The sequence below is a fragment of the Myotis lucifugus genome, unplaced genomic scaffold (genome assembly GCF_000147115.1).
Source record: "Myotis lucifugus unplaced genomic scaffold, Myoluc2.0 scaffold_1460, whole genome shotgun sequence".
Taxonomy (NCBI): Eukaryota; Metazoa; Chordata; class Mammalia; order Chiroptera; family Vespertilionidae; genus Myotis; species Myotis lucifugus.
Window position 1 is genome coordinate 1 of NW_005872508.1, and position 24,093 is coordinate 24,093.

The 24,093-nt window shown below is 47.5% G+C and overlaps 1 protein-coding gene across 1 annotated transcript in view; it reads right to left on the reverse strand.

The window, feature by feature from the left end:
- Positions 1-569: 569 nt before the first annotated feature.
- Positions 570-24,093, reverse strand: part of LOC102426798 (NACHT, LRR and PYD domains-containing protein 1-like) — a gene marked incomplete at its 3' end in the record, with an annotated part of 51,909 nt that continues 28,385 nt past the window's right edge. The window contains exons 4-8 of the mRNA XM_014449851.2: positions 21,503-21,673; positions 16,806-16,976; positions 9,687-9,773; positions 4,621-4,713; positions 570-793 (exon numbers count right to left, since the gene is read on the reverse strand). Of these exons, the coding sequence (XP_014305337.2) occupies positions 570-793; positions 4,621-4,713; positions 9,687-9,773; positions 16,806-16,976; positions 21,503-21,673 (746 nt within the window). The remainder of the gene's footprint in view (positions 794-4,620; positions 4,714-9,686; positions 9,774-16,805; positions 16,977-21,502; positions 21,674-24,093) is intronic.

Sequence of the window (24,093 nt, forward strand, 5' to 3'; positions counted from 1 at the left end):
TCCCAGTTTCTGGAATGTCTGTGATTTGTTGTTGTGTGCTGGGACTCGTGGCTTCAGTTTTATATGGAGTCTGGTGACACTGTTTCTTCTCCCTGCCTCTAACAGTAGCGATGGCTTCCCCTTTGTTGCTATTCTCCAGGTACCTCAATATTTCTCATTTGTTCACTTAACCTTACTTGCAAATAGACGAGTCTTTGAAAAGTCTCCTAAAAAATCTCAACTGAGTACATCATATGTTTCCTGCTGAGACCCTGAGTAATATAATCTATGTGAAGAAAACTTACTAAATGATAGCTATTATTGTTATTGAGGAGACCACTTTCTATTGAGGGATCGTCAAGTAATTCAGGCAAAAATGATTATGGTGCTTGGGGACAAAAATGTTTCAAAACAGATATGCCCAGAGCGCTGTGGAATGAGAAAGAAAACTCTCTCCATTTCTTTAATGCCCCACCCCCTTAGTCAGTCTAAGGAAGACCCAAGTCCTTCCCTCAGGATATTGCCATAGGAAGCCACTTAGAGCCCATTCTCACCACCATGATCTTCTCCCACACACCCCTCTCACTCACCTTGGAGGGCTATAAAGTGAGGGAGGTACACAGCTTCCACAGCTCCTGGTTCAGCCTTGATGTCAAAAAGAGGCCCTGCAACCATCCAGCTGTGCCGTGGGACAATCTGGTCCAGGAACTGGTCCCAAGCACAGAATTCAATCTCAATGGTCACTGGCCCTCTCACCACAAAGTGGAGACCCACGTTGGGCCAGTGGTAGGAACCAGCCACAGGGAAGTGAACTCTGGGGATAGCAGAGAGAGATAGACATTGAATTAATTACTCCACACAAGCTCACGGACTACCTACTGGATGCCTGACCCCATGTAGTGCACTGTGTATCTAGTAGAGTGGCTGCAAGCTCAGATGTCACAGCCAGAGGGATTTGGGTTTCTTTTTTTAAAAAAAATTTATTTTATTGTTTAAAGTATTACAGATAGTAGTACATATGTCTTTCTTTTTTTTCCTCATTGGCCTTCCCCTGGCCTCCCTTACCCCCTGGCATATGCCCTCAATCCCCCCACTCCCAGTGTGTTGTGCCCCTCTCTTCCTACTGTGGATCCCTGAGCAAGTCATTGAACCTCCATAATTGTAGTTTTCTTATTTTTAAGTAAAATGATAACAACACCATCTCTTAGAGTTGTGAGTAACAAGTGACCTAATGTATGCTGATGGCTTAATACTTGCGTGGGTGTGGTTAGCTGTTTCTATAATGGTGATAATGATGAGAATAATATTGATAGTAATGATAATAATAATAATAATAATAATAAAACAGGCAAGTGTTATTGTTTTTAAAGGGCCTAATTTTCAATAATTAATAACAATCTACATGGTGATATTAATGATAACCACTTGAACTTAAAATAAAACTTACAGAGACTTTCCCCAGGTTCCCTGTTGGTATAGAGCTGGTTTCTAGGATGTCATGTTCTGTGTGTAAGTTGAGTAATATTATCGCCGAGCTGAGATCATGTCTGTGACAATGAATGGGAATGTGCTATGTAAGAGATCAGAACTAAAATTATAGATATTTATTACTTAAGACTGGGAACCCTTGGAAAGAATGGCTCCATATTCATCTCATGGTTCCTTGTTACTGGTATGGTACTTTGCACATAGCGGATGTTAATAAAGCAGGAATGTGTAGATGAAAAGACATTTAAATGAGATTTATCATAAATAACAAACCAAATAAAATGAGTGGACTTGGATCCTGATTAGAATAAACTTACTGCAAGGATATATTTTGGATAATTGAGCATATTGAATACAGATGGGATATTAGATGATATGAAAATGACTTATTGTGAATGTTGTTAGATATGACAATGGCATTGTGGTTATGATAATGGCATTGTCGTCATTTTGTATTCTTCAAAATTCATCACAAAACATATACGAATAAAATCACCTGACATCTTGTATTTAAAATAGTATAACAACAAAAGAAGGGGAAAGTGAATAGTTGAAACAAATTTGGGAAAATGGTTGTTAAAGCTGGGTAATGCATAAGTGGTAGTCCCTTGAACATTTTTCTTTGTTGTTTGCAACTTTTCATAATAAAACTTCTGTTTCCATAACAAAAGTACTAATATAGCCCTGTCTCTGTCTGGTGGCTCAATAATAAGAACGGACCCAATGGATCATGAGTGGGGTGCTGAGTGTCTGCTGGGAACCAGTGTGGGGATGGCAGGGTGGGGAGGAGAACAGCCTGGCACACCAGATTCCTGTCACTCACCGGTACAGACTCCTGTGTTTGTCAACCATCTGTGTAGCCACAGCCCCTGTGGGGCCCCAGAAGTCATCATCCATCCCTAGAGGCTCCAAAAGTTGGTGCCCTAGAGGTTCACCAGATGACACACAGTAGGGTTTCTTTAATACTTGATGGGAGCTCTCCTCTGGAACAGAAAGGGTAGTGGTCAGCTTTAGGGTCTCCTGTCTGGCTTCTCCTACCCCTTAAGCTAGAACATGGAGGGGTCCTTCTCAAGGCTGGTCTGCCTGGACTTTGGAAGGTGTGTTTTAGTAGCCTCTGTCCATGCTTCTGGGCCTGCTTACCTGCTATCTGAGGAGGCCCAACCCCTGTAGTCCCCTGATGCCACCCCTGCCCACTGGTACAGAAGGCATTTCTATTCCTGCATCCACAAGAAAGGTAGCTTATGAGAAGAACATGGCTCTAAAGTTGGATGGGCAGTGATGGAAAGGGATTCCCAGGCCTCAGCAGCCCAGCGTGGATCAAAGTGTGAGACATGCCAGACAGGAGCTGGAGAGGAGCAGCCTCAGCCTCTGAGCCTGGGAGGGAAGAAACCAGAGATCTTGCCAGAGGCAGGAGCACGGAGGGGATAGCCTTCCATATCTTCCTCACCCCTGTCTCATTTAACTGTGCTCCCAGCCTGGCCCCTTCAAAGTACCTGATTCTGATGTCTGCCATTGGGGTGGAGATGGGCCATCACTCGTCTGTCCTCCACCTGGGACCATCTTAGTGATCGTTGCACTTGGCTCCCTAGACACAGAGTTGGTCATTCTCCCTGAGATCTTGGAGGAAGTTGGGGCTGTCTACATGACATCCCCACTTAATTTCAACCCATCTGAATTTTAACTCATGGCCTTCATCTGATGTTAACTCATAGACGCTGTCTTCATGATGGCCCCCATCCAGCCCTCCATCCATGCAGGACCTGGGATGTAGTCCTGACTCCTTCTGGCTCTCTCTGAGAGTTGATTGGCCACCTTGTCACTAGAAAGAGTATAGCTCTCCTTCTAGTCTCTTCTCTCCACCTCCACAATCTCCACCTCCAGCCAAAGCCCTGGCATCTGTGGCTGGAACAACTGTATCCTCCCCTTGAAGGTGCCTCTTCTTCCTTGTCCCTGTCCAGGCCATTTCTACACAGCAGCTGGTCTTCAATTTGAACCTGACTCATCACTTAGCTACTGAAGCCCTGAAATCTTCCTTTATTGCTTTTGAGTTAGAAGCGGAAGTTATTAACATGGCCCAAAGGCCTCTTTGTCCTCCCAACTTCCTGCCACCCCTCAGCTCCAATCCCACCTCTGCCACTCCCTCCTCACTCACTTCTAATCCAGTGCTGCTCAGAGGCCTTGTCAAAACACAGATTCTGATTCAGCAGGTTTGTAGTGAGGCTTGAGATTTGCATTTTTAATGAGCTCTCAGGTGATGCTAATGCTGACACTGCTGGTCCATGGTCCACACTTGAATAGCAGTGTTCCTGGTACCTGTCCTCCTTCCATTCCTCAAAGGAGCTGAGATCAGAACCTCTATCTCTGCCAGGAATCTACCCACTCTTGGCCCAGCTAACCTTCCCACCTTTCATAACTCAGCTCAGGTCCTTGGACAGACTCAAATAGGCCATCATGGCATTCAGACTGATCCCAGGCACAATGATTCATGCGGTGGGTCACCTGGGCCTGTGTCCCTCTTGCCTTAATTCTTAGGAGTTGGGCCCGTGTCCATGGTCCTGTGCCTAACACACTGTGGGTCTGAGGGGAGTGCTTGTTCCCTGAGGAATGGCTCCTCCTAAGCCTAGGAGCCATTCCCTGCCATGTCAAGTGAGGCAGAGCAGTCAGAACCAGGGCATAAGTGCACTTTGCAGTCACAAGTCGAAATATACCAAATGCCCCAGAGGAAGATGCATTCTCCTCTTCCCAAGGCTTCCCCTCATCTGGGCTGTGTACATGGGTGTTTATATGTGTGAAGGTGGTTTTCCCCCCACTAAGCTCTCTCTCCTTGTCTTTGTCTCCTCCTCATGTCATTGCTTTCTCTTTCTAAATATCACCCATTCACTTTTTTTCACTTATTCATCTCTTTATCATCTAGTCACTAGTGGAAGCCTTTAAACAGAGGAACGACATCATTTTGTTTGCACTAAACAAAAAACAAACAAACAAACATATCCCTCTGGCTGCTATGTTTCTTGGCTTCTTCCTGTTCTGTTTGTCTCTGCTTCCAGCCTCACCCCACCCCACCCCACTTCTGGCCTATGTCTCTGGACCAGCCTTTAGGAGTCAGCCCGGTGCCTGGGTCAGCTTGAGCAAAGTCTGTGTCTCCCCCTTTACCGATTTCTGATGCTTGCTGAAAGCTCAAATTTCTTAGGTTTTCCAGTGTCCTGCATCTCTGTCATCTCCTCACTCTTCAGAGGCGAGGGAAGCCTGCAAACACAAAGAAAGTTTGGTTACTTGGGACCCCCACACGATCTCAATGTCCTATAGAAACTACTATAGGTTGCGTTCCCTGAAATCAGGTTCTGAGATGGAGAATAGAGTTAGGAAGTTTATTCAGAAATGTTCTTGGGTCAACACCAGGGCAAAGAAAGGCAGGAAGCAGGAATGGGCAGAGACACAAGTTGGGCTATGACACAATCGCAAGGGACACAGCTGACTCTGTGGGACTTCTGATGTGGGGATGACCCTCCAGGCTGTTCCATACTGGGAGGAGGTGCTTTATACCACTACACCAGTCAGTCACTGGATGCAGTCCACCCCAGGGAGGGGAGGTGACCTTGTGTGAGTTGGCAGAGGCCATCCCTGTAGCCAGCAGCACTCCCAGGAACTGGGGTTACATCTTCTTTCCTGAAAGGAACCTGGGCAGCACTTCCCAGAATCCACCAGAGAACAGCCAGGCCCCATGGCCTCAAACTGACCATATAGGAGTAGGTCCTGGGATTTCCTTCTTAGAGGCTAGGAGGTCTCCTGGAAAGAAAGAGCCACTCTCACAGGCCCCGTGTTTTGGGGTTCCTGTTGGATTTGTTCCAGGGATAGGAGCCACCCATGGGGAAGTGAACTCTGGGGATTACAGAGAGAAGTAGACATTGAACTAATCACTCTACACAAGCTCACTGAGTATGTACTAAATATCCCACCCGAGCCGTGCCCTGCATAGCTAGTACAGTGGCTGCAAGCTCAAACATGTCACAGAGGGATTTGCGATTGTGTCGTAGCCCCTCTGCTCTCTACTGTGGATCCCTGAGCAAGTCACTGGAACTGCCTAGTCTCAGTTTTCTTATTTGTAAGTAAATGTAATAATAGAACCATCTCATTGAGTTGTGAGTAATAAGTCACCTAAGTATATGCTGACGGCTTAATATATGACCGCAGGTGGTTAACTTTTTCTAGAATGATGATGATGATGATGAAAATAATAATAGTATTAAGAACAATAAAATAGGAATGTCATTATTTTTAAAGGTCCTACTTTCCAACAATTTAATGCAATCTATATAGTGATATTAATGATAACCACTTGAGCTTAAAATCACACTTACAGAGATATTACAGAGACTTTCCCCAGGTTCCTGGTTGGTATAGAGCAGGTTCCTGGGATGTCAGCTTTTGTGTGTGTAAGTTGGGAGCAATATTATCACCCAGCTGAGATCATGTCTGTGACAGAGAATGCTAATGTGTTTGTAAGAGATCAGGACTAAGATTATAGACATTGGTTACTTATGAGTGGAACCCTGGGGAGGCACGACTCATGGCTGGTTGTTACTGGTATGGTACTGTGCACACAGTGGATGTTAACAAGACAGGAACATATAGGTGGAAAGAGATTTAAATGAGATTTATGAGACATAACAACCCAAATACAACGAGTGGACTTTGTTTGGATCCTGATTAGAACAAACCTACTACAAGGACACATTTTGGACAGTTGAGCATATTGAATGCAAAATGGGTATTAGATGATATGAAAATGACTATTGTAAACATTCTTAGATATTATAGTGGCATTGTGGTTATGGCAGAAAAGGTCTTTATTTCTATTCTTCAAAATGCATCACAAAATATATACGGAGAAGATCACCTGATATCATGTATTTAAAATACTATAATAATGCCCTAGCTGTATTGGCTTGGTGGATAGAGCGCCGGCCCATGGACTGAAGGGTCCTGGGTTTGATTCCAGTTAAGGGCACCTGCCTGGCTATGGGCTTGATTCCCAGTAGGGGTCGTGCAAGAGGCAGTCGATCAGTGACTCTCTCTTCTCATTGATGATTCTTTCTATCTCTCTCTCCCTCTCCCTTTCTCTCTGAAATCAATAAAAAACCAAACCAAAACAAAAGAAAAACTTTATTGAGGTATACACGACATACAATAAACTGAAAGTATTTAAAAAATAAAACAAAATCCTATATAATAAAAGCCTAATATGCAAATCGAAACGACTGGCGGAATGACTGGTTGCTATGATGTGCACTCACCACCAGGGGACAGATATTCAATGCAGGATTTGACCCCAGCCCACAGGCCTTAGGCTGCCCAAGGCAGGTGCCAGGGGGGATCCCCCCTATCGCCCTGCCAGTCACCCCCCAGATTGGCCCTGATTGCCGGCCAGGCCTATGGACCCTACCCGTGAACAAATGTCGTGCACCGGGCCTCTAGTACTATAATAACAAAAGCAGGGGAAAATGAATAGTTGAAACAGATTTGGGAAAATGGTTGTTGAAGCTGAGTAATGAGTAAGTGGAAGTCCCTTGGACTCTTTTTCTTTGTTGTTTGCAACTTTTCATAATAAAACTTCAGTTTCAATAATAAAAGCTCTAATCCAGCCCTGGTCTTTCTGCCTTGTGGCTCAGCAATGGAAAGGGGGGGCCACATGGCTATGACTGGGGTGCTGAGTGTCTGTGGGGATCCAGTTTGGGGATGGCGGGTTTGGGGGCCAGCCTGGCACAGTAGAGTCCCCTCAGTCACCAGTCCAGATTGGCCCTGTGTTTGTCAACCATCTCTGTAGCCTCAGGCCATATGGTGCCCCAGAATTCATTAGGAGTCATTAGAGTTTCCACTGGTTGTTTCCTCTGAAGTCCAGGATGAGGCCAATTCGAGGATACCACCTCTTTTCTGTGAGAGGAACAGATATGGCAGTGGTCAGCTTTAGGGTCTCCTGTCTGGCTTCTCCTACCCCTTAAGCTAGAACATGGAGGGGTCCTTCTCAAGGCTGGTCTGCCTGGACTTCAGAAGGTGTGTGTTAGTAGCCTCTGTCCATGCTCCTGGGGCTGCCTACCTGCTATCTGAGGAGGCCCAACCCTGTAGTCCCCCGAAGCCACCCCTGCCCACTGGTCAGAAGGCATTTCTATTCCCTCATCCACCAGGAAGGTAGCTTATGAGAAGAACATGGCTCTAAAGGTGGATGGGCAGTGACGGAAAGGGATTCCCAGGCCTCAGAAGCCCAGCGTGGATCAGAGTCTGAGACATGCCAGACATGAGCTGGAGAGGAGCAGCCTCAGCCCCTGAACCTGGGAGGGAGGAAACCAGAGTTCTTGCGAGGTTTTAGGTGTGGAAGATCTTGCATGGAGCGAGGCTTCTCTAGTTGTGAATTTTGCCACGGCTCACCCCAGAGGCAGGAGCATGGAGGGGATGGCCTTCCATATCCACCTCACCCCTGTCCCAGTTAACAATGCTCCCAGCCTGGCCCCTTCAAAGTGCCTCATTCTTATCTCTGCCATTGGGGTGGAGATGTGCCATCCCTCGTCTGTCCTCCACCTGGGACCATCTTAGTGATCGTTGCACTTGGCTTCCTAGACACAGAGTTGGTCATTCTCCCTGAGATCTTGGAGGAAGTTGGGGCTGTCTATGTGACATCCCCACTTAATTTCAACCCATCTGAATTTTAACTCGTGGCCTTCATCTGATGTTCTCTCATAGACCCTGTCTTCGTGATGGTCCCCATCCACCCTCCATCCATGCAGGAACTGGGATGTAGTCCTGGCTCCTTCTGGCTCCCTGTGAGAGTTGATTGGCCACCTTGTCACTAGCTCTAGTATAGCTCTCCTTTCTAGTCCCTTCTCTCCACCTCCACAGCATCCACCTACAGCCAAGGTCCTGGCATCTGTGGCTTGAACCACTGCATCCTCCCCTTAAAGGTGCTCTCTTCTTCTCTTGTCCCTCTCCAGGCCATTTCTACACAGCAGCTGGTCTTCAATTTGAACCTGACTCATCACTTAGCTACTGAAGCCCTGAAATCTTCCTTTATTGCTTTTGAGGTAGAAGCGGAAGTTATTAACATGGCCCAAAGGCCTCTTTGTCCTCCCAACTTCCTGCCACCCCTCAGCTCCAATCCCACCTCCGCCACTCCCCCTGCTCACTCACTTCTGATCCAATGCTGCTCAGAGGCCTTGTAAAAACACAGATTCTGATTCAGCAGGTCTGGAGTGAGGCTTGAGATTTGCATTTTTAATGAGCTCTCAGGTGATGCTGACGCTGACACTGCTGGTCCATGGTCCATGGTGCACACTTTGAGTAGCAGTGTTTCTGGTACCTGGCCTCCTTCCATTCCTCAAAGGAGCTGAGATCAGAGCCTCTATCTCTGCCAGGAATCTACCCACTCGAGGCCCAGCTAAGCCCTCCCACTTGTCATAACTCAGCTGAGGTCCTTGGATGAACTCAAATAGGCCATCAGGTTATTCAGGCTGATCCCAATCACATTGATTCATACCATGGGTTACCTGGGCCTCTGTCCCTGTTGAGTTAATTCCTAGGTGTTGGGCTCACGTTCATGGCCTTTTCCCTAACACACTGGGTCTGAGGGGAATGCTTGTTCCCTGAGGAATGGCTCATCCTAAGACCTCTTAGTGTCTTCTGCCAGACTAGGTGAGGCAGAGGAATGGGAACCAGGGCATAGATTTACTTTGCAGTCACAGGCCAAAATATACCAAAAGAAGGCCATGGGGCTGCAGTAAATTCCTATTAGGAAATCGTATTCTCCTCTTCCCAGGATTCCCCTCAGTTGGGCTGTGTACATTGGTGTTTATATGTGTAGAGATTGAATGAGGGTGGTCTGTCCTCTCCAAAGCTCTCTATGCTTGTCCTTATCTCCCCCTCAACATCCTTGCTTTTCATGTTCCAAATCTCACCCACTCACTCATACACTTTTCTTCATTTTTTTCGCCTCCGTATTATCTCATGGAAGGGTTTAAACAGAGAAGGGGCATAATCTTGTTTGAACTAAACAAACAAACAAAGAAACAACCTCACTCTGGCTGCTGCTGTTTCTTGGCTTCTTCCTGGTTCTGTCTGTCTCTGCTCCCAACCTCACCCAACCTTACTTCCGGCCCATGTTCCTGGAACAGCCTCTAGGAGTCAGCCCTGGGACTGGGTCAGCTTGAAGGAGTTCTGTGTCTCCCCCTTACCCATAATAGATGATCAGCTGAGACTTCCTCTGCTGCAGGTGACTCAGCATCTCTCTCACCTCCTCACTCAGCCCAATCTGGTCCAGCCTGAAAGCACAAAAGAAGCCTGGTAATCCTGGGACACCCATACGATCTCAAGGGCCTGAGGGCCCAGAATCATGGAACCTTCCATGTCTTGCAGGAACCTGTTGTAGATTGGATTCCCTGAAAACATGCTCTATGATGGAAAGTAGAGTTAGGAATTTTATTAGGGAGTGTTCTTGGGTCAATACCAGGGCAAAGGGAGGTAACAGGACTGGGTAGAGGGACAAGTTGGGGTGTGATGGAGTCCCCAGGGACACAGCTGACTATGTGGGAAGTTTGTTGTGGGGATGACACTCCAGAGCTGTCCATACTGGCAGGAGGGTCTTTATACCACTACCCCAGTCACTGGATGCAGGCCACCCCAGGGAGGGGAGGTGACCCTGTGTGAGATGGCCCTAGTTGGCAGAGGCCATCCTTTTAGCTGGCAGCACTCTCAGGGGTAGGGGTGGGGTCTTCTTTCCTGAAAGCAAACTGGGCAGCACTTCCCAGCATCCACCAAAGAACAGCCAGTTCCCATGGCCTCAAACTCACCACACAGAAGTGGGTCCTGTGATTTGTTTCCCAGAGGCTAGGAGGCTTCCTGGAAAGAAAGAGCCTGTTTCCATTCTCACATGCCCTGTGCTCTGGGGTTTCTGTTGGATTTGGGATGGCTGCTGCCCTCTCTGGGCCTCCATGTCCTCACCTCCAACACAGAGGGATCTGCTCAGCCTATTATGAGCCATGGACAGGCAGGTGTGAAGACCCTGCACCTGTCAGGGTGCACACCTTCCTCATTCCTGCTGTCAGAGCTGTTCTCCCCTGGGGAGGGGATGGGCCATGATGCAGAGGTTGTCCCTCTCATCAAGTCCCAGGGCCCTAGAAGGAAGGATGCAGAAACCTTCGCAGGATGTCCTAGAGTTGCTCTGAGGCAACCAAAAGGCAAGGAATAACGGGTGAGCGGGGCATGGATGCAGACCTACTGCAAAGGCTCAGCTCTGGAGAGGTGGTGACATAGGAGATGGTGACAGCCACAAATGCTCAGAGGGGAGGAGGCTGGGTGGTGGTAGCCCTAGAGCAGTGATGGCGAACCTTTTGAGCTCGGAGTGTCAGCATTTTGAAAAACCCTAACTTAACTGTGGTGCCGTGTCACATATAGAAATTTTTTGATATTTGCAACCATAGTAAAACAAAGACTTATATTTTTGATATTTATTTTATATATTTAAATGCCATTTAACAAAGAAAAATCAACCAAAAAAATGAGTTCATAGGTTCGCCATCACTGCCCTAGAGAATGGGGTTTTCTTGGTTGTGAAGGGACAGAGTGGGCTCTGGGAGGACCCACATGTAGTGCTCACCTCCTGCTGCTTTAGGTTTGAGAAAGGAGGAAAGGCTGAGAGTCAGCTGGAGCCTCAGCCAAGACTGAGGGGTCAGGACACACAGGTTTGGAGCCCTGTCAGCTCTGTGAGTGTGAGACAGGCCCCAGCCAGGGCTGCAGGGAAATGTTCAGTCAGAAACTGGCTGTGGACTTGTTTTCAGGCTGGAGGGCGACAGGCAGTGGCCGGGAGACAGGGTAGGAAATGACGTTTGGGGGTCACTGCACCCCAGCCATACAGCTCTCCAGTGCTTTGAGCCTGATTCTGTCCTGGGGTCTCCCCCACGCTATTCTCAGCCTGGACTGCTCCCCCTGACTAGGCCTGGTCAACTCCTTTTTCTGCTTCAGGTCTCGTCCTGATCTCACTTCCCGAGAGAGGCCCTCCCTGCCCCTGAGTCTAATTTCATCTTGCCCCTGTTACACTCTCATAACACAGTGCACTTTCTCTTCACAAACTGCATGGAGCTCAGAGATACACACTGTGTGTTAACATCTGTCTCCTTGTCACTGGAGTGTAAGCTTAAGGGGGCAGGACCCACACCTGTTGCTCAATATTGTCTCCTCAGTGCATGGCACAGTGCTTGGCAAGTGGGAGTCATGAAATGAATGAAAGGATGTATGAGTGAATGAATGAATGAGTCAAGGTAGGAAGGAAGGACAAAAGGAAGGAAGGATGAAAGGCCTGCCTTGGATGGAGAGGTAAACCGGGGTAGGAATCCTCTGAACATGTGGCCTCATCAGTGGTTCTCATTGGAGCCTCTCAACTGTTCCCAGCACTGCTCTAGTTTTACATGCATTTTATTTCATCACATCTATGAGGTGGGTATGATAGTCCTGTTATACAGATGAAGAAACTGAGTCTCAGGTGAAGACCTGCCCGTCTCAAGGCCTAAGTCAGTGTCAGATCTGGTAGGGAAGCCAGGATGCCCATTCATTTTTCTGCCCTTTACTTCCCCTGTCCAATTCAGGGCCCCCACAGCCCTTTCCAAACTCTCCCTCCCCTTCCCTGCCCTCTGCCCAGAAATGACCTGAGGGACTTACCACAAGTTCCTGAGTTCACAGGCAGGCTGCCAGAGTCCTTCACAGAGCAGCCTCATACCGAGGTTGCCCAGGTGGTTCAGCTGCAGGTTCAACTCTGTCAGGCTGGGGTTGGCACCCAGCATGGAGGCCAGGTCCTGGCAGCAGTTGTCTGTGAGAACGCAGCTGACAAGCCTGTGGGAGAGATTGGCATGTCCTGAAGGCCCTCTCCTCAGGGTAACTGGGGTCTGGTTTCGACTTCTAGTGCTGTGGCCATTTTGGGGTGCTTGGTGACATTAAAGGAAGAAAAGCACATGTCTGGCTTATAGTAACCTGGGACATTTTATTTAAGTTGTTAAATATTTTTTGGAGGGTTACAGGGAGGATGGAAGGAGTCTGGAACAGGTTTATAGGGGAAATAGGACGACATGCAATACTTTCAATAATAAAGATTGAAAAATAAATAAATAAAATTAAAATAAAGGTTACAGAGACAGGCAAAAAGCAAAAAAAAAAAAAAACAAAACAAGATTTAATCCTATTCTCACCAGGATATTTTTTCCATTGATATTTAGAGAGAGTGGAGGAGGAGAGCAGAGAGAGAAGAGAGAACCCCGATGTGAAAGATAAAAGAATTGGTTGCCTCCTGCAGGAAGCCCCTGTTGGGACACCAGGAATTGAAGCTGCAACTGAGGTTCTACCCCTTGACTGGGAATCAAACCTGTGACCCTTCAATCTGGGGGTCGATGATCCAAACACTGAGCCAAATCTGCCAGAGCATGGGAGATTTTCATTTTCTCCTACAGCCAAGGAGCCACTGGTCAACATTTCTCACTCCTGTGTGATTCTTACCAATGCTTCCTACACTCCACATCAGCACTGTACGATTAATTAACCCAACCTTCCAGTTGTGTACTGGGCCTAATGGTTAACTACATCAGTCTTGCCAGTTAGCTGATGTGGGATGCTCTGGTGGGGTTCAACTTGAGGGTATGTATCTGCTCCCAACCCCATTCTCCCATCCTGCCTAGTTCTCACTTTCTCTCTGATTTATGGCCTTAGGGCAACTATCTCCCCTCCTGTGGCTGCCCAGCCCTCAAAGTAATGTCAATGGTGAGCAATTACAGCTGCAGCTGAGGAGTGCAGGAAATAAAGCTTTATATCTTAGTACTTTTGATTTCATTTCTTTCCTGATGTTTGAGCAAGGGCAGTGCATTTTCATTTTGTATGGATCCTACAAATTATCAAGCTAGTCCTGAGAGGAGGAACAGGTGTTTTTGGTTAGGGAGGAAAGGCCTGCTTAGAATACACTGAATTGGAGGAGCCCCTGGCACATCCAGGTGGAGGGTGTGGTTTTCAGTCTTGAGCTGAAGATGGAAGCTTGGCAGGTACCTGCTGAAAGGGGTCTGGGATGCGATGGTGGGAAGCCCTGACTGAGGTGGAGGACCCTAAAATTGGGACCTGGTTACACGTCACCTGATTGGACGTCAGATAGGCCTATTGCCAAAGCTCACCTCTGTCAGTTACTAGATGAAGACTGGGGGCAGGTTTCTTAATCTTCAAGTTTACTGGTCTGTAACATGAATTCGACATGCCTTTGCACATGGTGGTTGCCAAGGTCAAAGGTGGTAACATATCCCATGTGCTTAAACAGTTCTTAAAGGATGCTGCTGCCTTGGAACCTGAGCCCCTTGGCTTTCTTCTAAGTCTCCTTCTTGTTTTTACACAATCTTGCATCTCAGTTTTCATGTCGCCCTTCTTTTTTCCTTCTGTCTCAGAAGGGCCAAGGCTTAAGTGGAAGCTTAAGGACCCACATCTGTTGCTCACTATTGTCTCCTCAGTGCCTGGCACAGTGCTTGGCACATGGGAGTCCTGAAATGAATGAAAGGATGAGTGAGTGAGTGAATGAATGAATGAATGAATGAATGAAGGCGGGAAGGAAGGAAGGAAGAACGGATGGAAGGCCTGCCTTGGATGGATAGGTAAACCGGGGCAGGACTCCTTTGAACATGTGGCCTCACCAGTGGTTCTCATTGGAGCCTCACAACTCTGTTCCCAGCGCTGCTCTAGTTTTACATGCATTTTATTTCATCACATCTATGAGGTGGGTATGATAGTCCTGTTATACAGATGAAGAAACCGAGTCTCAGGTGAAGACCTACCCGTCTCATGGCCTAAGTTAGCGGCGGATCCGGTAGGGAAGCCAGGCTGCCCATTTATTTTTCTGCCCCTTTACTTCCCCTGTTCAATTCAGGGCTCCCACAGCCCTTCCCATCGCTCTCCCTCCCCTTCCCTGCCCTCTGCGCAGAAATGACACGAGGGACTTACCTCAGGTGCTTGAGTTGGCAGGCAGGCTGCCTGAGCCCTTCACAGAGCAGCTTCACACCAAGGTCACCCAGGTAGTTCTGCCCCAGGTCCAACTCTGTCAGGCTGGGGCTGGCACCCAGAATGGAGGCCAGGTCCTGGCAGCAGTTGGATGTGAGGCCACAGCTGACCAGCCTGTGGGAGAGATTGGCATGTCCTGAGGGCCCTCTCCTCAGGGTAACTGGGGTCTGGTTTCCATTTCTAGTACTGTGGCCCTTTTGGGGTCCTTGGTGATATTAAAGGACAAACACATGTCTGGCTTATAGTAACCTGGGACATTTTATTTAAATTTTTAAATATTCTTTGGTGGGTTGCAGGGAGGATGGAAGGAGGCTGGAACAGGTTTATGGGGGAAATAGGACGACATATGCAATACTTTCAACAAAAAAGATTGAAAAATAAATAAATAAAAATAAAATAGAGGTTACATAGACCGGCAAAAAAAAGAAATTTTATTTTTAATCCTCAACAAGGATACTTTTTCCATTGATATTTAGACAGAGTGGGAGGGAGGAGAGGCAGGAGAGAGAAGCAGAGAAACACCGATGTGAAAGATAAAAGAATTGGTTGCCTCCTGCAAGAAGCCCCTGTTGGGACACCAGGAATTGAAGCTGCAACTGAGGTTCTCACCCTTGACTGGGAATCAAACCTGTGACCCTTCAATCTGGGGGTCGATGCTCCAACCACTGAGCCAAATCTGCCAGAGCATGGGAGATTTTCATTTTCTCCTACAGCCAAGGAGCCACTGGTCAACATTTCTCACTCCTGTGTGATTCTTACCAATGCTTCCTACACTCCACATCAGCACTGTACGATTAATTAACCCAACCTTCCAGTTGTGTACTGGGCCTAATGGTTAACTACATCAGTCCTGCCAGTTAGCTGATGTGGGATGCTCTGTTAGGGTTCAACTTGAGGGTATGTATCTGCTCCCAACCCCATTCTCCCATCCTGCCTAGTTCTCACTTTCTCTCTGATTTATGGCCTTAGGGCAACTATCTCCCCTCCTGTGGCTGCCCAGCCCTCAAAGTAATGTCAATGATGAGCAATTACAGCTGCAGCTGAGGAGTGCAGGAAATAAAGCTTTATATCTTAGTACTTTTGATTTCATTTCTTTCCTGATGTTTGAGCAAGGGCAGTGCATTTTCATTTTGTATGGATCCTACAATTTATCAAGCCAGTCCTGAGAGGAGGAACAGGTGTATTTGGTTAGGGAGGAAAAGTCTAGCTTAGAATACACTGAATTGGAGGAGCCCCTGGCACATCCAGGTGGAGGTGTGGTTTTCAGTCTTGAGCTGAAGATGGAAGCTAGGCAGGTAACCGCTGAAAGGGGTCTGGGATGCGATGGTGGGAATTCCTGAATGAGGTGGAGGACACTAAAATTGGGACCTGGTTACACTTCACCTGATTGGACGTCAGATAGGCCTATTGCCAAAGATCACCTCTGTCAGTTACTAGATGAAGACTGGGGGCAGGTTTCTTAATCTTCAAGTTTACTGGTCTGTCACATGAATTTGACATGCCTTTGCACATGGTGGTTGCCAAGGTCTAAGGTGGTAACATATCCCATGTGCTTAAACAGTTCTTAAAGGATGCTGTTGCTGTGGAACCTGAGCCCCTTGGCTTTCTTCTAAGTCTCCTTCCTGTTTTTACACAATCTTGCATCTCAGTTTTCATGTCACCTTTCTTTTTTCCTTCTGTCTCAGAAGGGCCAAGGCTTAAGTGGAAGCTGAAGGACCCACATCTGTTGCTCACTATTGTCTCCTCAGTGCCTGGCACAGTGCTTGGCACATGGGAGTCCTGAAATGAATGAAAGGATGAGTGAGTGAATGAATGAATGAATGAATGAGGGGAGGAAGGAAGGAAGGAAGGAAGGAAGGAAGGAAGGAAGGAAGGATGGAAAGAAGGAAGGAAAGAAGGAAGAAAGGATGAAAAGCCTGCCTTGGATGGATAGGTAAACCGGGGCAGGACTCCTTTGAACATGTGGCCTCACCAGTGGTTCTCATTGGAGCCTCTGAACTCTGTTCCCAGCGCTGCTCTAGTTTTACATGTATTTTATTTCATCACATCTATGAGGTGGGTATGATAGTCCTGTTATACAGATGAAGAAACCGAGTCTCAGGTGAAGACCTACCCGTCTCATGGCCTAAGTTAACGGCGGATCCGGTAGGGAAGCCAGGCTTCCCATTCATTTTTCTGCCCCTTTACTTCCCCTGTTCAATTCAGGGCCCCCACAGCCCTTCCCATTGCTCTCCCTCCCCTTCCCTGCCCTCTGCGCAGAAATGACCCAAGGGACTTACCTCAGGTGCTTGAGTTGGCAGGCAGGCTGCCTGAGCCCTTCACAGAGCAGCCTCACACCAAGGTCGCCCAGGTCGTTCTGCCCCAGGTCCAACTCTGTCAGGCTGGGGCTGGCACCCAGAATGGAGGCCAGGTCCTGGCAGCAGTTGTCTGTGAGGCCGCAGCTGACCAGCCTGTGGAGAGATTGGCATGTCCTGAGGGCCCTCTCCTCAGGGTAACTGGGGTCTGGTTTCCATTTCTAGTACTGTGGCCCTTTTGGGGTCCTTGGTGATATTAAAGGACAAACACATGTCTGGCTTATAGTAACCTGGGACATTTTATTTAAATTTTTAAATATTCTTTGGTGGGTTGCAGGGAGGATGGAAGGAGGCTGGAACAGGTTTATGGGGGAAATAGGACGACATATGCAATAATTTCAACAATAAAGATTGAAAAATAAATAAATAAAAATAAAGTAAAGGTTACATGGACCGGCAAAAAAAAGAAATTTTATATTTTTAATCCTCAACAAGGATATTTTTTCCATTGATATTTAGACAGAGTGGAAGGGAGGAGAGGCAGGAGAGAGAAGCAGAGAAACACCGATGTGAAAGATAAAAGAATTGGTTGCCTCCTGCATGAAGCCCCTTTTGGGACCCCAGGAATTGAAGCTGCAACTGAGGTTCTCACCCTTGACTGGGAATCAAACCTGTGACCCTTCAATCTGGGGGTCGATGATCCAAACACTGAGCCAAATCTGCCAGAGCATGGGAGATTTTCATTTTCTCCTGCAGCCAAGGAGCCACTGGTCAACATTTCTCACTCCTGTGTGATTCTTACCAATGCTTCCTAATCTCCACATCAGCACTGCACGATTAATTAACCCAACCTTGCAGTTGTGCACTGGGCCTAATGGTTAACTACATCAGTCCTACCAGTTAGCTGACGTGGGATGCTCTGGTGGGTGTCAACTTGAGGGTATGTATCTGCTCCCAACCCCATTCTCCCATCCTGCCTAGTTCTCACTTTCTCTCTGATTTATGGCCTTAGGGCAACTATCTCCCCTCCTGTGGCTGCCCAGCCCTCAAAGTAATGTCAATGGTGAGCAACTACACCTGCAGCTGTGGAATGGAGGGAATAAAGCTTTAATCTTAATACCTTTGATTTCATTTCTTTCCCAATGTTTGAGCAAAGGCACTGCATTTTCATTTTGTATGGATCCTACAAATTATCAAGCTAGTCCTGAGTTGAGGAACAGGTGTTTTTGGTTTGGGAGGAAAGTCTAGTTTAGAATACACTGAATTTGAGGAGCCCCTGGTACACCTTGGAAGAGGGTGTGGTTTCTCAGTTCTCAGCTAAAGTTGGTAGCTTGGCAGGTACCCGCTGAAAGGGGCTTGGGATGCGATGGTGGGAATTCCTGAATGAGGTGGAGGACACTAAAATTGGGACCTGGTTACACTTCACCTGATTGGACGTCAGATAGGCCTATTGCCAAAGCTCACCTCTGTCAGTTACTAGATGAAGACTGGGGGCAGGTTTCTTAATCTTCAAGTTTACTGGTCTGTAACATGAATTTGACATGCCTTTGCACATGGTGGTTGCCAAGTTCAAAGGTGGTAACATATCCCATGTGCTTAAACAGTTCTTAAAGGATGCTGCTGCCTTGGAACCTGAGCCCCTTGGCTTTCTTCTAAGTCTCCTTCTTGTTTTTACACAATCTTGCATCTCAGTTTTCACGTCGCCCTTCTTTTTTCCTTCTGTCTCAGAAGGGCCAAGGCTTAAGTGGAAGCTAAAGGACCCACATCTGTTGCTCACTATTGTCTCCTCAGTGCCTGGCACAGTACTTGGCACATGGGAGTCCTGAAATGAATGAAAGGATGAGTGAGTGAATGAATGAATGAATGAATGAATGAGGGGAGGAAGGAAGGAAGGAAGGAAGGAAGGAAGGAAGGAAGGAAGGAAGGAAGGACAGAAGGAAGAAAGGATGAAAGGCCTGCCTTGGATGGAGAGGTAAACCGGGGCAGGACTCCTTTGAACATGTGGCCTCACCAGTGGTTCTCATTGGAACCTCTCTACTCTGTTCCCAGCGCTGCTCTAGTTTTACATGCATTTTATTTCATCACATCTATGAGGTGGGTATGATAGTCCTGTTATACAGATGAAGAAACTGAGTCTCAGATGAAGACCTGGCTTACTCATGGCTTAAGTCAGAGGCGGATCCGGTAGGGAAGCCAGGCTGCCCATTCATTTTTCTGCCCCTTTACTTCCCCTGTTCAATTCAGGGCCCTCACAGCCCTTCCCATCGCTCTCCCTCCCCTTCCCTGCCCTCTGCACAGAAATGACCCGAGGGACTTACCTCAGATGCTTGAGTTGGCAGGCAGGATGCCTGAGCCATTCACAAAGCAGCTTCACACAAAGGTCACCCAGGTAGTTCTGCCCCAGGTCCAACTCTGTCAGGCTGGGACTGGCACCCAGCATGGAGGCCAGGTCCTGGCAGCAGTTGGATGTGAGGCCACAGCTGACCAGCCTGTGGAGAGATTGGCATGTCCTGAGGGCCCTCTCCTCAGGGTAACTGGGGTCTGGTTTCCATTTCTAGTACTGTGGCCCTTTTGGGGTCCTTGGTGATATTAAAGGACAAACACATGTCTGGCTTATAGTAACCTGGGACATTTTATTTAAATTTTTAAATATTCTTTGGTGGGTTGCAGGGAGGATGGAAGGAGGCTGGAACAGGTTTATGGGGGAAATAGGACGACATATGCAATACTTTCACCAATAAAGATTGAAAAATAAATAAATTTAAATAAAATAAAGGTTACAGAGACCGGCAAAAAAAAAAGAAATTTTATTTTTAATCCTCACCAAGGATATTTTTTCCATTGATATTTAGGCAGAGTGGGAGGGAGGAGAGGCAGGAGAGAGAAGGAGAGAAACACCGATGTGAAAGATAAAAGAATTGGTTGCCTCCTGCAAGAAGCCCCTGTTGGGACACCAGGAATTGAAGCTGCAACTGAGGTTCTCACCCTTGACTGGGAATCAAACCTGTGACCCTTCAATCTGGGGGTCGATGCTCCAACCACTGAGCCAAATCTGCCAGAGCATGGGAGATTTTCATTTTCTCCTGCAGCCAAGGAGCCACTGGTCAACATTTCTCACTCCTGTGTGATTCTTACCAATGCTTCCTACACTCCACATCAGCACTGTACGATTAATTAACCCAACCTTCCAGTTGTGTACTGGGCCTAATGGTTAACTACATCAATCCTGCCAGTTAGCTGAAGTGGGATCTCTGGTGGGGTTCAACTTGCGGGTATGTATCTGCTCCCAACCCCATTCTCCCATCCTGCCTAGTTCTCACTTTTTCTCTGATTTATGGCCTTAGGGCAACTATCTCCCCTCCTGTGGCTGCCCAGCCCTCAAAGTAATGTCAATGGTGAGCAATTACAGCTGCAGCTGAGGAGTGCAGGAAATAAAGCTTTATATCTTAGTACTTTTGATTTCATTTCTTTCCTGATGTTTGAGCAAGGGCAGTGCATTTTCATTTTGTATGGATCCTACAAATTATCAAGCTAGTCCTGAGAGGAGGAACAGGTGTTTTTGGTTAGGGAGGAAAGTCTAGCTTAGAATACACTGAATTGGAGGAGCCCATGGCACATCCAGGTGGAGGGTGTGGTTTTCAGTGTGGAGCTGAAGATGGAAGCTTGGCAGGTACCTGTGGAAAGGGGTCTGGGATGCGATGGTGGGAACCCCTGAATGATGTGGAGGACCCTAAATTTGGGACCTGGTTACACTTCACCTGATTGGACGTCAGATAGGCCTATTGCCAAAGATCACCTCTGTCAGTTACTAGATGAAGACTGGGGGCAGGTTTCTTAATCTTCAAGTTTACTGGTCTGTCACATGAATTTGACATGCCTTTGCACATGGTGGTTGCCAAGGTCTAAGGTGGTAACATATCCCATGTGCTTAAACAGTTCTTAAAGGATGCTGTTGCTGTGGAACCTGAGCCCCTTGGCTTTCTTCTAAGTCTCCTTCCTGTTTTTACACAATCTTGCATCTCAGTTTTCATGTCACCTTTCTTTTTTCCTTCTGTCTCAGAAGGGCCAAGGCTTAAGTGGAAGCTTAAGGACCCACATCTGTTGCTCACTATTGTCTCCTCAGTGCCTGGCACAGTGCTTGGCACATGGGAGTCCTGAAATGAATGAAAGGATGAGTGAGTGAACGAATGAATGAATGAATGAATGAATGAGGGGAGGAAGGAAGGAAGGAAGGAAGGAAGGAAGGAAGGAAGGAAGGAAGGAAGGAGGGAAGGAAGGAAGGAAGGAAGGAAGGAAGGAAGGAAGAAAGGATGAAAGGCCTGCCTTGGATGGAGAGGTAAACCAGGGCAGGACTCCTTTGAACATGTGGCCTCACCAGTGGTTCTCATTGGAGCCTCTGAACTCTGTGCCCAGAGCTGCTCTAGTTTTACATGCATTTTATTTCATCACATCTATGAGGTGGGTATGATAGTCCTGTTATACAGATGAAGAAACCGAGTCTAAGATGAAGACCTGCCCGTCTCAAGGCCTAAGTCAGAGGTGGATCCGGTAGGGAAGCCAGGCTGCCCATTCATTTTTCTGCCACTTTACTTCCCCTGTTCAATTCAGGGCCCCCACAGCCCTTCCCATCGCTCTCCCTCCCCTTCCCTGCCCTCTGCTCAGGAATGACCTGAGGGACTTACCTCAGATGCTTGAGATGGCAGGCAGGCTGCCTGAGCCATTCACAAAGCAGCTTCACACCAAGGTCACCCAGGTTGTTCTGCTGCAGGTCCAACTCTGTCAGGCTGGGGCTGGCACCCAGCATGGAGGCCAGGTCCTGGCAGCAGTTGGATGTGAGGCCACAGCTGACCAGCCTGTGGGAGAGATTGGCATGTCCTGAGGGCCCTCTCCTCAGGGTAACTGGGGTCTGGTTTCCATTTCTAGTACTGTGGCCCTTTTGGGGTCCTTGGTGATATTAAAGGACAAACACATGTCTGGCTTATAGTAACCTGGGACATTTTATTTAAATTTTTAAATATTCTTTGGTGGGTTGCAGGGAGGATGGAAGGAGGCTGGAACAGGTTTATGGGGGAAATAGGACGACATATGCAATACTTTCAACAATAAAGATTGAAAAATAAATAAATATAAATAAAATAAAGGTTACAGAGACCGGCAAAAAAAAAAATTTTATTTTTAATCCTCACCAAGGACATTTTTTCCATTGATATTTAGACAGAGTGGAAGGGAGGAGAGGCAGGAGAGAGAAGCAGAGAAACACCGATGTGAAAGATAAAAGAATTGGTTGCCTCCTGCAAGAAGCCCCTGTTGGGACACCAGGAATTGAAGCTGCAACTGAGGTTCTCACCCTTGACTGGGAATCAAACCTGTGACCCTTCAATCTGGGGGTCGATGCTCCAACCACTGAGCCAAATCTGCCAGAGCATGGGAGATTTTCATTTCCTCCTGCAGCCAAGGAGCCACTGGTCAACATTTCTCACTCCCGTGTGATTCTTACCAATGCTTCCTACTCTCCACATCAGCACTGTACGATTAATTAACCCAACCTTCCAGTTGTGTACTAGGCCTAATGGTTAACTACATCAGTCCTGCCAGTTAGCTGACGTGGGATGCTCTGTTAGGGTTCAACTTGAGGGTATGTATCTGCTCCCAACCCCATTCTCCCATCCTGCCTAGTTCTCACTTTCTCTCTGATTTATGGCCTTAGGGCAACTATCTCCCCTCCTGTGGCTGCCCAGCCCTGAAAGTAATGTCAATGGTGAGCAATTACAGCTGCAGCTGAGGAGTGCAGGAAATAAAACTTTATATCTTAGTACTTTTGATTTCATTACTTTCCTGATGTTTGAGCAAGGGCAGTGCATTTTCACTTTGTATGGATCCTACAAATTATCAAGCTAGTCCTGAGAGGAAGAACAGGTGTTTTTGGTTAGGGAGGAAAGGCCTGCTTAGAATACACTGAATTGGAGGAGCCCCTGGCACATCAAGGTGGAGGGTGTGGTTTTCAGTGTGGAGCTGAAGATGGAAGCTTGGCAGGTACCCGCTGAAAGGGGTCTGGGATGGGATGGTGGGAAGCCCTGAATGAGGTGGAGGACACTAAAATTGGGACCTGGTTACACTTCACCTGATTGGACGTCAGATAGGCCTATTGCCAAAGCTCACCTCTGTCAGTTACTAGATGAAGACTGGGGGCAGGTTTCTTAATCTTCAAGTTTACTGGTCTGTATCATGAATTTGACATGCCTTTGCACATGGTGGTTGCCAAGTTCAAAGGTGGTAACATATCCCATGTGCTTAAACAGTTCTTAAAGGATGCTGCTGCTGTGGAACCTGAGCCCCTTGGCTTTCTTCTAAGTCTCCTTCTTGTTTTTACACAATCTTGCATCTCAGTTTTCATGTCGCCCTTCTTTTTTCCTTCTGTCTCAGAAGGGCCAAGGCTTAAGTGGAAGCTGAAGGACCCACATCTGTTGCTCACTATTGTCTCCTCAGTGCCTGGCACAGTGCTTGGAACATGGGAGTCCTGAAATGAATGAAAGGATGAGTGAGTGTGTGAATGAATGAATGAATGAATGAGGGGAGGAAGGAAGGAAGGAAGGAAGGAAGAAAGGAAGGAAGGAAGCTCGGACAGAAGGAAGAAAGGATGAAAGGTCTGCCTTGCATGGAGAGGTAAACCGGGGCAGGACTCCTTTGAACATGTGGCCTCACCAGTGGTTCTCATTGGAACCTCTCAACTCTGTTCCCAGCGCTGCTCTAGTTTTACATGCATTTTATTTCATCACATCTATGAGGTGGGTATGATAGTCCTGTTATACAGATGCGGAAACCGAGTCTCAGGTGAAGACCTACCCATCTCATGGCCTAAGTTAGCGGCGGATCCAGTAGGGAAGCCAGGCTGCCCATTCATTTTTCTGCCCCTTTACTTCCCCTGTTCAATTCAGGGCTCCCACACCCCTTCCCATCACTCTCCCTCCCCTTCCCTACCCTCTGCGCAGAAATGACCCGAGGGACTTACCTCAGGTGCTTGAGTTGGCAGGTAGGCTGCCTGAGCCCTTCACAGAGCAGCTTCACACCAAGGTCACCCAGGTTGTTCTGCTGCAGGTCCAACCCTGTCAGGCTGGGGCTGGCACCCAGCATGGAGGCCAGGTCCTGGCAGCAGTTGTATGTGAGGCCGCAGCTGACCAGCCTGTGGGAGAGATTGGCATGTCCTGAGGGCCCTCTCCTCAGGGTAACTGGGGTCTGGTTTCCATTTCTAGTACTGTGGCCCTTTTGGGGTCCT